The sequence below is a fragment of the Stegodyphus dumicola genome, chromosome 1 (genome assembly GCF_044657685.1).
Source record: "Stegodyphus dumicola isolate Sdum_Otavi_A_Nest chromosome 1, ASM4465768v1".
Classification (NCBI taxonomy): domain Eukaryota; kingdom Metazoa; phylum Arthropoda; class Arachnida; order Araneae; family Eresidae; genus Stegodyphus; species Stegodyphus dumicola.
In genome coordinates, this window is record NC_140768.1 from 81,824,902 (window position 1) to 81,841,325 (window position 16,424).

Below are 16,424 nucleotides of genomic sequence, written 5' to 3' on the forward strand. Positions count from 1 at the left end.
TACAAAAACAACAACTTTATTTTTTTTATTTATTCTATGTAGCCACTCAACGTACTAAACATTGTGTCATCTTCCTGCCTGCAGAGAATTAGAACAAACTGTGCAGCCATATTAGAGCTCAAACATTGTGTTAATGGGAAATATGATTAAAACATTATGTATCTTTTTAACAAGCATGACTGCTATTTTGGTACAAAATTCAAGTGCTATACTATTTAGAACTTATTTTGGGACAGACAGAAAAGTGACAGCAACTAGTCTGAAAGCATTAGTTTATTTAGTTATGCTTCCAAACAAATAGATCATACTGTAACATAATGATCTATATATAGTTTTTTAACTAATTGAAATGCCAGATAAGTAAAATTAAGGACCTTTTGCCAATTTTGGCCGAAATTAAAGACTTTCAAACACCATATGAACACATATATTTAGAAGGAAGCCCCCGTTGCCGATATAAATTTGGACAAGAAACTACTTGAATTATTTTTTGTAACATAATAAAATCCAGAAGTAGGATACTTATGCAGGTATTTTACACAAAATAAAAATTCAGAAGCAATGGTTATTTTTTTGTAAACACATGTAAAGAGAATAAATTATTATAAGCAAATAATTTGTCTTATAAAGATTTAGTTAAAGCATTATTCTTAGACATAAATTAATAAAAAGAATTAAAGTCATACTTTTGGTGACACAGGAATGGCTGCATTTTGTTTAAGCTGTGAAATTCTTTTATCTGTCAAATAAAAGTTTAATTATTCATTGAAATTAATACAAGATAAAAGTTTAAAAGATACTTATGTATTAAAGCAACCACCTTGAAGCAAACTGGCAACTTTTTGCAGATGAAAATGTAAAAGTTAGTATCTATCAGGTGCCAGTTGCTTATTTTTGTGACCTTTTTAAAAAATATTTCTTTAAGTATTGATATTTACCGAAAGTTCACAGACATTATCAAAATATGAGAATGAAACATACTTTAGCAATTTAAAATACAAAATTTAATTATTAAATAAGGATTATGTGATACATTAAAAAAATATTGCACTTGCATTCATTTCTAAATCTTTCTCTAATTTTTTTGTGCTTAAGAAGTGCTTCTCCTCAAGAACACAATGATCTATTTTCACATAAGAAAACATCAACGAATTGAAAAGACTCAGCAATGCTCAAACTCTGCAGCACCGGTTCTCTAACGCATCTCCTCATTGTACTCTTAAGAGATTTTGCGGCAAAATTCTGTATTCCTGCATAAATGTTACCACAGTTTCTTCCATTGCTTTCAAAAGTGCATATTTTAAAATTAGTGCAAAAAATATGAAGATTTATTTATAAAAATTGTTGGAACTCGGAATGCAACAAAAAGAACTCATACAAAAATGACATTGTTGATTCACTGAAGGATTCTTACAAACATGGCTCCCAGAGTGTGGCACATTCTGAAAATTTGGTAACTTCTATTAAGGTGGTCACAATAACGCGTAAGTACCATTTCAAATATTCAGAATACTTTCTATATAAATCATAAAGTACACCTACTTTCTAACTTGAGATTTTCTATTTCTTTCATGGCTTCTTCTACCGGATTTTTAACAACTGGCATTTTTTTATATAGTGATGGTCTTTCAACCTAAACAGAATTTTTTCGGCCAATTTAATAATGTACAGACAATAAATAAAATTTTAATAGCATTAAGTAAACCAAATATAATATTTTGTTTTACTAACACATTATGACATTAGGGAATATTTACGATATGTTAAATAAATAATAATAATAACAGCATCCCAAAACAACTTTTTATTATTATATGTAGACACTGGATGTGTTAAACATTGTGTCATCTTGCTGCTTGCAAAGAATTAGAAGAAACTGTGCAGCTATATTTTAAATGCCCAATATTGTTTAATATGATTAAGGCATTTTCTATCTTTTTAACAAACATGTCTACTACTTTGGTACAAAATTCAAGTGCTATATTTAGAACTTATTTTGACAGAGACAGAATAGTGAAAGCAACTAATTGGTTTGAAAACATCAGTTTGTTATGCTTCCAAACCAATAGATCATACTGAAGCATAATAATTAAGAAGAAATATGCTTTATTAATGCTACATTTACCCATAAGCTAACTTAAAATACAAATTTATTATGTAGCAATAAAAGACATATTGCAGAAAGCCCGATAAAAGTTTGATTCTTGTGCTACTAAAATATCAAAATGCTAATGCTAATAAATAAGTAGTTGAATATTTTCCCTTCTATTAGATTGAACAGAGTAGTTTTCAGTGGCCTGAGAACTTGACTGTCTGTAATACCCAAGTTTTTCAATGGTGGACATATTTTCTTAAATTAAATATATTGTTATGTTTTCTTATTTCTAGAATACAAGCTGCCTGGTTTAATAAATTTCAGTTCTAGAAAAAGGTTGTATTAGCCTTGAGTAATATTTCTTTGTTTTGAATACCTAGTCAGATTCTTCAAGATGAGACTGCTAGTGTTTTCACATTCTTAGGATAGATACTTGATAGATACTTTCGATAGCCTTATTTTAAATTAATCAACTTTTCTGAAGTCAAGATCTCATCAAGTTATCTTGAATTCTAAAATGTCTTCTGAAATTAATTATTATTTAATAGATAATCAATTTATTGCAAGATTATGTATGCCCTTTCACTTTTTATGCAATAAAGGTGTTTAACAGATAAAGAAAAAAATCAAATGAGTTGCATGTGATTTTAATCGATGAGTTTGTAGCAATACATCGTAACTAGTGGACTTTATATATGCCCTTACACTTTTATATGTGTATGTACATATTAAAGATGTCTGCTTTTCAGCAACTTGACATCTACTCAGTCCACTTTACATTCAGTATGCAGGGTTTTCCTGTAACCAATATATAAAGTATTTTGGATTAAGTTAATAATCACCAAGGATTAATTACACCAAGAGAAATCTAAATTATTTTCCAACTTTGGACTTCAAAATTAATATTTCTCAGAATCGCCCTCATTAAGAATATATAAACACAGTACAAAGTCTCTAAACCGGACGTCCATTATCCGGAATTATCTATAATCCGGACCTCAAAGCCACAAACTTACGCATGCACGTAAAGTGTTTACCCATGCGCGCTTCCGATAGTGAAGAAAGTAACAGAGAACATTATTGAAAACGAAAAAATTTTGATTGACAAGTTAGTCGGTATTCTCGACACAGGAATTACAGGACTTGAACAGTGGACTTTGTAACTGAACAAGAAATTATTTCTGTTTATAGAATTAAAGAGAAAGTATTAGCACAAAAAAGGAAGCAACTTAAACAACTTACATTGATAGAAATGTTTACTAAAGTAAACAAATAAATATTAAGCTTTTTTTTTTTAAAAAAAATTTGATACCCTTTAGATCATAATTGCTCTTCATTTCATAAATTATGGTTTCATATTTTTAATTGTATAATTTCTGCATGCCATCTTACCAGATTTAAATTGATGATTCATAACCCGGAAAAAACCCTAATCCGGAATTGCCGAAGTCCCAACGACTCGTACTGTATTAAAGATATGTAAGAAAATATATCATATTACACTATTAATGTATTTTACATACACTTGTCCAATCAATCAAAATAATCACCAACTGAATGGTTGTCATATTAAATCTAGTCCAAAAGAATTAAACTAACAAATAAGTACACAAAATGGACTAAAAATACAAATATGAGTTCAACTGGCTTAAATTTAAAAGAAAAAGTAAATAGACACAAAGAATTCAGCATGCACTAGTAGTGTTAGGGATGTCAACCACATGGAAATCCTACATACAATATGTTGCTACTTTGGATGTTTATATGTGTTGCAAAATACTTTAACATATTGCTATAAAAAATCCTTTAGTATTTCCTGAGGTAAAGATGCACATTCTTGAAAAAGTACCATTGACAGCTACAAAACAGTTCTTAGTAGCAACATGGCATGCAACCTTTCACATATAAGAACATTCTTGTTTGCGGTATCATGAAACTTGGAGTTCAAGAACATGCATATTTAATCCTCTGAGCACTACGGGTTTAGTCCTGAAATTTCAAAGTCCCTGAAAATGTCATGAATAAGTATTATTTTCTTGATATTAATTAAAAGATTACTCTCTCACTTTGTACCTTGATTTCCTTAATTTCAATAAACATCCAAATCGAAATCGATTACATTAAAACCTAGCAGAAATTTCCATGTATAATGAATAACGAAGCCAGTCTTCTATAGTCCAAAATCTGGGCGTCCATTATCCAGAATGATCTAAAATCTAAAATCCGGACCTGAAAACCACAGTTTTTTTTTTTTGGTATGCTTTATGCATGTGCATTTGATTTTTCCTTTAATAAAACGTGTGGAGATTTTCACTTAAAAATTCCGATTCTTAATTTCACTTAGGCACTAAATAAAATACATCATTATGAAAAAACAATCATGTAAGCATATATTTGTGAGATTAATAATTTGGCTCCGCAGCTGAGTGTCTGCTTGGCATTACATCTCAAACCGAAACAGTCATCTATTTTATATCCCTGACACCGACCTGGCGAGTCATTATTTATTATATTTTGCTTTCAACACAGCTTGCTTATCAATACATGACAGCTTCAGTAATAACTCATGCAGTGATATCTAAACTTTTTTTTAATAGTAGTAATTCAATAACAAGAGTAAGGCAACCCTTTCTGCTAACATTACACTTGGCAATGATTATAAATTTTTTAAATCATCTAAGAAATGTTGACGAGGATAAATTCAACAAAAATTTCTTTTCATATGCTAAAAATAGATTTAATGAAACTCATAGGCCAAAAGATCACATTTAGTACTATTTTAATTAAGAATAACTGATATGTTATTCAACATAAACCCAGAAGCGGCAGAATTTAGAGAAGACACAATTTTTGGAATTTGGCGAAGCACCGAGCGGCAAAATTAAGGGATGAAAAGATTTTTATAATTTTTTTTTGGGGGGGGGGAAGCACTGGGATCCGAAGTTTAGGCACGACGAAAATTTAGAACTTAGGAAGGCCCTTTGTAGCAGAATTTAGAGACTGCAACAGGCGGTATCTAACGCCGGCCCTAGATAAAGCCTTAAGTATATGTGGGAGTTTATTTATTCAGGACTCAAATTAGTTTTAAGCTTGTGCAAGAAATAAACGTAGGTATAGTAAATAACTAATACAATTCAGGCTTAATTCAGTACGCAATAGGAGCAAGACAAAATTTAGCGGACAACTTGGCTTTCGTCGCCAATTTTGTGATACACAGACAATACTGTATAACAGACGCTATTAAGCTAGGCTAAAATTATCTTAACTGATTCTAAGGCATTTCAGTTAATGTAGCAGACTGCGTTGCTCTCTAATCTTCTAATTTGATCCAGCTTATTATTTTTCCAGCCTGTTATAATTACAGCAATTTTATAAAAATTAAGCTTGAACTTTCAATTATATCGAAAAGAGTTCTGGAGCTGCCAAAGGATCTACAAAGTGAAACCATGTTTCGATGTCCATTAAACAAAAAGTGGAATTGCTGCAAAAAATGGATAAAGGCACATCCATCTCAAAATTATACGAGGAATATGACATTGGAAAGCCAACTGTATGTAAAATTTAAAAAAAAAAAAAAAAAAAAAAAAAAAAAAAAAAAAAAAAAAAAAAAAAAAAGGAACTTTTTGAATTTTTTTATGGAAGCAACTTAAACAACTTACATCGAAAGAAATGTTTCATAAAGCAAACAAATAAATATTAAGCTTTTTGTAAATTTTGATACCCTTTAGATCATATTTGTTCTTTATTTCATAAATTACGATTTCATATTTTTAATTGTATAATTTCTGCATGCCATCTTACCAGATTTAAATTGATGATCTATTATCTGGAAAAATCCCAAATCTGGAATTGCCGAAATCCCGACGAGTACGGATTGCGGACTTTGTACTGTATACAGAATTTTCTGGCCGTAACGCTGAGAGGGTTAAGTCTAGTGAGTTTAGGAGTATTATATCTTCAGGTTCTAGTATTTAACCCTTATAAAAACAAAAATTTTTTGTTCACTAGTTCTAATACAAGATCAAATGCACTATATGAAAAGCCTCACATATTCATTCCTGATATAGCAAGAATCACTCTCTAGTACAAACTTGCAGTTAAACAGAACATTATCCTATTGCTGTAGGATCCAAAGATATTTAGTGTACTGTATTAACAAAATTATACACACTATTAATACGTAGTGTGTATATCTCGGCAAATATGCACAAGATATTTTTGTGAAGCTATCAATTAAACTTTTGCCTGGATTGTTATATATATGTGGCAACACACTAGTTGCTTGTTGAACTGAACTGAAGTAATCGCCAGTTGATGTTGGTTTGTGACAAACAGTGTGTTATGTGATGTAGTAATGTCTTTTATTTATTGATCAAGTAATATTACTATGAATATAACATGGCACAGCCGGTAGTGTAAGTAATATTAATATGAATATAACATGGCGCAGCCGTAGTCGTGTGGAGTAGTATTACAACTAATTGCCAGGCAATTCCTTTGGTTGTTTTTCTTCTCAGCAGACGCAAGATGGAATTTTGTCACCCACCGCGAGGCCCAAGTTTCGACGGCAATGTGGCCAAAAACTGCCGCAGATTCAAGCAGCTGTTCCAGATTTATATGAAAGCTTCAGAAAATGCTTCACAAAATTCAGATGTGAAAGTCAGTTTATTTTTAAAATGCCGCTGGTGAGGAAGCAGTTGAAGTGTTTAACACGCTCAATCTTTCAACAGGAGATCAGGGCAACTATGAAAAAGTGCTTGAAAGGTTTGAAGCTTTCGCGATGCCTAGAACACATGTCGTAGTGGAGAGATTTATATTCAATAAGAGAAAACAAGAAGAAGGGGAACTTTTTGATTGTTTCGTGACTGACCTGAAAAAACTGGTAAAATCTTGCGAATTTGGTGAGCAAAGTGACTCTGTTGTACATGATCACAAATTCCTTGGAGTATCAGATACCAGTTTACAGGAGAGGATGCTTAGAGAAAATAATCTAAGTTTGGAGAAAGCAATTGATTTAGGGAAAGCTGCTGAATTGAGCAAAGCTCGTGCTCAAATATTAAGAGAACACAATGTTGACAGCATAACTAGAAGGAAAGTGAAGCAACAACAGGCAGGAGGAGCCAATGCAGCCATAGCAGTGAGGAAGCACAGAGGATGGCGTGGTGACACTTCAAATACAGAGACGTTTTTGTGTAAAAAATGCAACAGACATCACGTTAATGGACAATGCCCAGCACATGGAAAAAAATGGCAAATTTAATCACTTTTCAACTATGTGCAGACTGAAACATGTCCAAAATGTTTCTCAGTGTGATAACGCAGATGTATATAGTGAATCTGATAATGAATTCCATTAATGTCCAAAAAAACTAAAAGTGTATGCTCAACATCATCTACAAAAGAGTGGACTAAAACTATAAGTGTGGACAAGTGTGACCTTTAAGATGGGCACAGGGTCTGAAGTGAATGCTTTGCTTGTGAAAATTTATGAAACACTGAGTGCTAAGAACTCTAATTTTATTGTAAACAAGTGTAATGTTGCATTAGAAGCATTTGAGGGGTCCAAGGTTAAACTGATGGGTCATTAATGTTACAATGTTCCTCAGATGGTGAGGCTCATCCTTTAGAGTCTTTAATTGTTTCTAGCAAGCATATACTTCCATTATTAGGACTTGATGCATGTGTTACATTTAATTTGATTCAGTTAGTAAATAAGGTTGGAATATCAAATAAAGGTAAGTTGGATCAGTATACAATTGTTTTACCTCCATCTAAAGATCAATTTATTACTAATAATTCAGAAGTGTTTGAAGGTGTGGGAAAATTTAAGGGATTGTGTAAAATCATAGTAGATGATCAGATAGCTCCTGTAGTGAGACCACCACATAGAGTACCACTTAGTTTAAAACCTAAACTTGAATTAAAATTAAATGAATTAGAGAGACAGGGCATTATTTCAAAAGTTGATCAACCTTTAAACTGGGTTAGCAATCTAGTAATAATTGAAAAAGCTAATGGATCCTTAAGAATATGCCTTGACCCTCAAGATCTTAACAAAGCTATAAAAAAGAGAGCATGTGTTGATTCCAACCATTGAGGAGATTTTACCAAAGTTATGTAATAAATCAGTTTACTCTGTTTTGGACATAAAGGACGGTTTTTTTTTTCTTTTTTTTTTTTCTTTTTCTTTTTTTCAAATAGCGTTAGATGGGGATAGTAGTGATCTTTGTACTTTAAGCACACCACTTGAATACTATAAATTCTTAAGGCTTCCAATGGGTATTTCTCGTGCACCTGAAATTTTTCAGAAACGCAATCTTGAAAATTTTGGTAATATACCAGGAGTATTGATCTATTTTGATCTCCTCATTGCTGCTAGCACCGTACAAGAACATAATAAAATTTTAACAGAGGTCATCAACAGAGCTAAAAAACTCAATATTAAATTCAACAAGCAAAAACTTCAATATAGGGTTAGTGAGGTTACATATTTAGGTCATTTATTTAATGTATCAGGCATGCGACCTGATCCTGATCGAATTAAGGCCATTACTGAGTTACAGGAACCTCAGAATAAGCATGAATTACAGCAGCGTGTTTTGGGAATGTGTAATTATTTGAGGAAATTTGTACCACATTTTTCAGAGAAAACAGCCATATTAAGGGAACTTTTGAAAAACAAAGTAGAATGGCAGTGGTTACAGCTACATTCTAAAGCATTCACGGAATTAAAAAAAATTAATTTCCAACGCACCTGCATTAGGAATATTTGAAAGCAGTAAACCTATCACTATACAGGCAGATAGTTCTAAAGATGGGTTAGGTTGCTGCTTATTGCAGAATGGGCAACCAATTGCTTTTTCGTCTAGGAGTTTGAATAATGGAGAAAAAAATCTATGCTCAGATTGAGAAAGAATTTCTTTGTATTTTATTTGCTGTTAATAAATTTCACTATTACATTTATGGCAGAGAGGTAGAAGTGCTTACTGATTATAAGCCTTTAGTTTCAATTATATATATAAAAAAATATTGCTAATTTGTTGTCAAAAAGATTGCAAAGGATAAAAATTAAGCTCTTAAAATATAACTTAAATATTTGCCTGGGAAATACAGTCAAAAGTCGTTAATTCGGACACCCATAATCCGGAATGATCTATAATCCAGACCTCCAAGCTACGTGCGCGTGCGCAAAATACGTTTACGAATGCGCGTTTAATGTATAACGGACGGTATAAGCTAAGCTAAAATTATCCAATTCAGTTAATGTTGCAGATTTTGTTGTTCCTTAATCTTCGAATTGGATTCGGCTTATTATTTTTTGCAGACTGTTAGAGCAATTTTATAAAAGTAAGCTTGAACTTTCGATTATGTCAAATAGAATTCCCGATATATACGAGGGCCATCCAGGAAGTAGATTACGTTTCCGTCTGTGTCCGCTAGGGGCGGGGCTAGCGCGGCCATCTTGGGGTCAGAGCGTTGCGCAGCTCAGTCTGCATCTAGCCGTGCTAGTGAGAGGTTCGTGCTGTGCTCTGTTCAGATACTGTGACGGTTTGAAATGTCTGCGTTAATTGAAAATCCCGCGAGCTGCGAGGTGCGCTCAGTAATAAGGTTTCTGACTGCAAAAAACTGTAAACCGATAGAAATCTATCGGCAGCTTCGTGAAGTGTATGGGGACAACATTATCACTGAAGGTGGAGTGCGTCAGTGGGTCATAAGATTTCAAAATGGCCGAACCAATGTTCACGACGAAGATCGAAGTGGGAGACCCAGCATAGTGACCGCCGAACTTCTCGAAAAAGTCGATGCTAAAGTCCGTGAAAATCGAAATTTCACAATAACGGAACTTTCTTTGAGTTTTCCACAAATTTCGCGAAGTTTGTTGCACGAAATCATCAGCGAAAAGCTTGGTTACCACAAGTTTTGTGCAAGATGGATTCCAAAAATCTTGACAGAGGACCACAAAAATCAGCGAATGGCTGCAGCGTTGAACTTTTTGGACGCTTACCATAAGGATGGTGACTCTTTACTCGATCGCATCGTTACTGGTGACGAAACATGGGTGAAACATGTGAACTGTGAAACGAAATTGCAATCAATGCAGTGGGGGCACACAAGTTCTCCCAAAAAACCCAAGAAATGCATGCAAACAATGTCGGCAAGGAAGATGATGGCGACTGTTTTTTGGGACAGAAAAGGTGTAATTTTGGTGGACTTCCTGGAAAGAGGCACTACAATAAACTCTCAAAGGTATTGCCAAACTCTCCAAAAACTCAGAAGAGCAATTCAAAACAAGCGCAGAGGAATGTTGAGCTCTAAGATCTTGTTGATTCACGACAACGCCCGGCCCCACACGGCAAATGTCACTCGTAAAGTTCTTGAATCTTTTAAGTGGGAGTTGTTTCCTCATCCGCCGTACAGTCCCGACCTGGCACCGAGCGACTTCCACCTATTCCCAGCAATGAAGAAGTGGCTGGCTATGCAGCGTTTTGATGACGACGCACAGCTGCAAGAAGAGGTAACGAAGTGGTTGAAGGCGCAGGCGGCCGAATTTTTCGACGAAGGAATTTCCAAGCTCGTACATCGCTACGATAAATGCCTTAATTTGTATGGTGACTATGTAGAAAAGTAGTATTTGAGTGTGGCTTTCATCTGTATATAATAAAATTTTTTTCCTATACTTTGTTTATTTTTTTATTCCAAAACGTAATCTACTTTCTGGATAGCCCTTGTAATTACTAATATGTAAAGGATCTACAAAGCGAAAGTATGTTTAGAAGTCCAAAACAAAAAGTGGAATTGCTGCAAAAAATGGATAAAGGCATATCCTTTGTTTATCTAAACTTGAACGTTTGTTTATCTTAACTTTGTTTATCTTTAACGCCGCGGTGAGCAATGAATTGGAAGTTGATCTGTCAGCACTATCCTTATCTTCCACTTATCCTTCTTCAGGGCATATGTTTTTATTTTATTTGGCTTATAATTCCTTACTAAATGTAGTATTTCATTTCGATGTACTCCGTCTTTGATATGATTTAAATCAAATTCCTCGTCATTATAATCCGCTTCCGATAGCGAAGAAAGTGACAGAGGTTATTGAAAACGAAAAAATTTCGATTGACAAATTAGTTGGTATTCTCGACACAGCAATTATAGGATTTGAACAGCGGAACTTTGTAACTGAATATGAAATTATGTTTGTTTATAGAATTAAAGAGAATGCATTATTACATAAAAAGCGAAGCAACTTAAACAACTTACACTGAAAGAAATGTTTAATAAAGTAAACAAATAAATATTAAGCTTTTTTTTTTTTTTTTTTTTTTTTGTAAATTTTGATACCCTTTAGATCACAATTGTTCTTTATTTCATTAATTACGGTTTCATATTTTTAATTTTATAATTTCTGCATGCCATCTTACCAGATTTAAACTGATGATCTATAATCCGGAATCGCTGAAGTCCCGACGACTCCGGATTAACGACTTTTGACTGTATATGCAGATTGCAGATTTACTGTCACATTCCTTTATTGAAACACACACAAATGAAGACATGTATATGACAGAGATTGTTCATACACTAACAAAACAACTTCAAATGTCTGAGAGTAAGAAAAGAAAATTTCAGAAAGCTACATTAGAAGATGAAGGGTTAATGTTAGTAAAAGAATATTGGCAAAAGGGATGGCCTTTGAGTGCTGATAAAGTTCCTAAAGAAGCAAGATCTTATTTTAAATTTAAAAATGAGTGTTGAACAGGATTTAGTTTTTTTTTTTTTTTTAATAATCGAATTGTAGTACCTGTTGCATTAAGGAAGTGTATGTTAACATTATTGCATGAAGCTCACTGTGGGATTGAAAAACCAAAAGCTAGGGCTTGACAAGTACTATTTTGGCCAGGAACTAACAGTGACATTGAGAATATGATTTCTAAATGCCTAATTTGTGATAGGTTCAGGCCTCAAACAGTAAAAGAACCTCTTGTTTGTCATGAAATTCTGAGTTTACCTTATGAAATGGTTGGTACTGATATCTGTGAGTATGCAGGGAAAAGTTATCTAATAATAGGCTGTTACTTAACTAAATGGGTAGACATAATTCCTCTAAAAAATAAAAGTGCAGTGGAAGTTACTAGTAAATTGAAATCAATATTTGCAACACATGGAATACCCAAAACATTAATTTGTGATAATGTGCAATTTAATAGTTGGAAAATGAAGAGTTTCGCAAGGGATTGGGGATACTAGCAGTCCTCGATATCCTAAATCTAATGGATTTGCAGAAAAGTTGGTAGCTATAGCTAAGAGTTTATTTAGAAAAGCAGGATTGGAGAAATTAAATGAAGCTTTACTGGAATATAGAAATACTCTAACTTCAGGTATAAATTTATCACCAAGTCAAATGTTATTAAGTAGGAATTTAAGAACAGGGTTACCAATTACACAAACAGAATTGAAACCAACTGTAAAAGATCAATATAGAGAAAAGGTGAGGAGTAAGTAGAAACAGGCTAAAATCTTTATGATAAGCATGCAAGGGAGAGACCTGAATTTATTTCTGGGAAAAAGGTAATGTTGAGATGGGAAAATAAATGGGAGCCCACTATAGTTTTAAAAAAGCATTCAACTCGTAGATCATATTGGATTAGAACAAAAGATAATAGGATAATTATATGGAATAAATTCCATTTACGAAAAACTAAAAATCAGAATTTAGTGACCAAAAATACATAATGATCCTCACCATCAAGATAATAGCAATAATATTAATCATGATTGTGTATATAGTCGTAATATATATCGACCATCCAAATATGATAATTATGTAATGCAATGATTCCTATGACTCTACCAAAAGATGGGAGATGTTATATAAATGTGGCAACATACTAGTTGCTTGTTGAACTGAACTGAAGTAATTGGCAGTTGATGTTGGTTTGCGATAAAGAGTGTGTTATGTGAATCTGTAGTAATGTCACTTATTTATTGATCACGTAATATTAATATGAATATAACAGGATAAGATTATCCCTACGATTATTAAGATATCTTCAATTAATGCATTTGCACTGCTTCTTTATATCAAGTCAATATTCTATTACAGTTATCTTTTGTAAAACAAAAAAGTATGTTTGCAAAACTGCCATATGTTGATTTATATAATAGTATTTTTGTCCTATGATAGTAAAATGTAACTGAGTTATTCAACATAGTTATTATTCCTATAAAATCTACCTTTCTCATTTAATATTTAAAGCTGCGAGTTGTAAAATCTACCTTCAATTCATTTTCTTTTCATATATTATTGAAATTTACTATTCATGCTAGTGAATAACAATAAATGTAATTTGTAAAACATTATATACATTTCTAATAAAAATAACAGGCACTTATGTGATGATCAAGAAAGTTGGCCATCACTGAAACATGGAAACAGTCAAAATTCAACCTGCTTCATTTTTACACTTCATGAAAAGGCTTTTATCGATTTCTACTATTTTGTTAGGCCTTCCAATTTTATCCTAAGCTCTGTTTAGAACACTATTAATACAAACTTCCTGCAGGTTCCAATCTATAACTGTTTTTTTTTTTTTTTTTTTTGCGATATACAATTGACTATATTCTATCCATTAATGTACACTTTTTTGATGGTATGATCGTATAACGTTGAAAATAATTCACTTCTTGCTCTTTTGTGGAAAGTAGGTCCCAAATTTTAATCATTTCTTTCAAAATGCAAGAAAAAATGCAGTAATAACAATTAGTTTATATTCTTGTTCATAAACACAAAAGATGGCTTATTGAGAAATAATTAAGGTTACATAAGATGAAAGCGCAGATGATATGAATCTTGTTATGTCACACTTATCCATAACTGGACTAAATGGTGCTGCTAGTGACATTTTTACAATTGATGGGATCATACATAAGTACTAAATAACATTTCTCAAGAAGATAAAATTAACAAGGCAGTAATGTTCTAAGAAATATAGTTATTATATTAAATGCAATATCCAACGTGTTATTAAATTACAAATGAAGACATTTTAAAGCAATGTTGATGCTTGTAAGGGAGAATCACATTTAAATTATTGCAACAGGCCTTGTTTACACAACAATTGTTCTTCAGTAACTGATAGCTCATTAATTATAACATAAATAATAATTAATATAATACACATTACAGGTCTATGTGTAACAGATTCTTATTACAAATATATGGGAAAAGCAAAATTACCATTACACTTGATAATTTTGTACCAGGGTTCATATTCAGAATGCTAGGTGATAAATGTCTTTCTTTTAAAATAAGATTTCTATAAAATTCATTTGGCTCAAAGTGTATGTCCTCCTCTATTAAAAAATAAGAGAAATTATACATTAGACTTATAAAAAGCATAAAATTTGTATTAGAAAAATCATTTATTAGTAGACATTTTCTTAAAAAGAAATAGAAGTTTCTCTTCCTCAGTATTACATAAAAAAATATAATTATGCAGATGAACAGGACTTCAGTGCAATATCAAACTGCAGTTGTATATTAGATAATATAGCAATATGTCACAATTGTTTGAGAAAGGAAGAAAGAAGAGTTTACAAACTAATAAAGTTGTGATACTTACATAGCACTGTTGCCACTTCAGTGCAGTTCTGCAATATTTTTATTGAAGAAAAATAATGATAACTTGTAATTGCAAAAGATTACTGATCAAATACATTCACATTTTACAGTTTGATTAGGTATTTATCCCAAAAATCAGTTAACAAATCTACTTATAATTGACTTATTATTTATTTTGCTTTTATCACAGTGATTGCTTTAAGAATTGATTTAAAGCAATGTTTCCCATTATGAATGCTGAATTTTTGCAGAAAATTTAAATATATACTTGAAAACTGAGTTTAAATTTAAAAATAATACAATATTATTATTAAAATTGCCAGAATTTGGAAAACAACAAAAACACCTGTGAAAATGGCAATATTATTTACTCACAGTGAAGAATTATACATGGTTGCATGAAGAATTATTACGGCATATTGCCAGAGTTTGGCACATTCCAAAAATTTGGCAACTTCTTCTAAGTTGACTGTAGTAATATTTAAGAACAAAATTGTTAAAATTATTGCAGGAAAGGAAGAATGTAGTATATGTGAACTATAAAATATGAAGAAATTAGTAGCTTTTCCAGAATTTTTATTTCAGCCAGCAAGGTATAAATATGTTTTAAATAAGCCAGGCCATTTAAACTTAAAATTAATTAAATACGTTAATGTAAATTGCAAAATGATATTATTCTTGCAAATGAAACTAGGTACCAGGCTTTAAATCAAATTCTAAAAGTTTCATTTGATGACATAAAATATCACTAACAAGAAAAGATCTATGCATCAGATCTTGAATCTGTTACAATATATTAAGTTGCTGATATTAGTAAAGATGGAATTTCGTCATCATGAAAACTCATACGGTGACTACTAACCTTTTTAATATGACTATCAATAATCTTTTTAATGTGACTATTAGCAATATTTTTACTGCAACTACCAATAATCTTTTTTGGAGCCAATTTATATTGACTCAATAAATTGATCAGCCTTGATGTAATTATATGCATTAATTCAAAAGACATTCTGGATACTTTTTTAATAAAGCCATACCACCTAGCCCCTTTTTTACTTTTGTTTTGGCATATTTTCTCTACACTGGGTGTTACATCTCTCCAAGGTTATATACAATGACTTAGTATTATACTTTGACAATCGCGGCTATGACAGCATAAAATACATGGATCTGGTTCCCTTTTGGACAGCATAGACTGTGCAAAAGGGTAGTCTATGCTGTCCTGGAAAATAGTGGTGCAAGTCATCCGATGCACAATGATAATGCAAGTAGCACAATGGCCAGACCAAGTTCATGAATAAGTTGCCCCACTTGTAGCCTCTATGCTCCCTGGAGTGATGACCATGAGAAGCCAGTTTAGAGACAGATGCAAGATAGAATTCATTTTAAAATTCCGCTGGCTGTGGAGTGGGTTGCCATGGGCACAACTATTAGGAATGCCTTTTAAGCCAGCTGTTTTTCTCTCTTGGAGAAGGGGTCATTTTCACTGATTTACCCACCTTCTGCCTAATACGGAGGCTAGGGGTCAGTCCATGTACCACCAAAAGTAGTTGGTGGAACACTTACCTAAATTTGACCTACACAGTTGTTGTCAATTTGGTTTGGCTTCTTTTCTGGTGATAGTCTTTATAATAATCACTTCTACAACTACTTTTTTTTCAGTCTGTTTTCAATGAAATGGATTTTATAACTTTGAATAAACCAAGG

The 16,424-nt window shown here is 32.3% G+C and overlaps 1 protein-coding gene across 1 annotated transcript in view; it reads right to left on the bottom strand.

Annotated features, from left to right (window-relative positions):
• Positions 1–16,424, bottom strand: part of LOC118195923 (uncharacterized) — a 115,858-nt gene that overhangs the window by 70,136 nt on the left and 29,298 nt on the right. The window contains exons 7-9 of the mRNA XM_085817008.1: positions 14,331–14,446; positions 1,543–1,633; positions 687–739 (exon numbers count right to left, since the gene is read on the bottom strand). Of these exons, the coding sequence (XP_085673134.1) occupies positions 687–739; positions 1,543–1,633; positions 14,331–14,446 (260 nt within the window). The remainder of the gene's footprint in view (positions 1–686; positions 740–1,542; positions 1,634–14,330; positions 14,447–16,424) is intronic.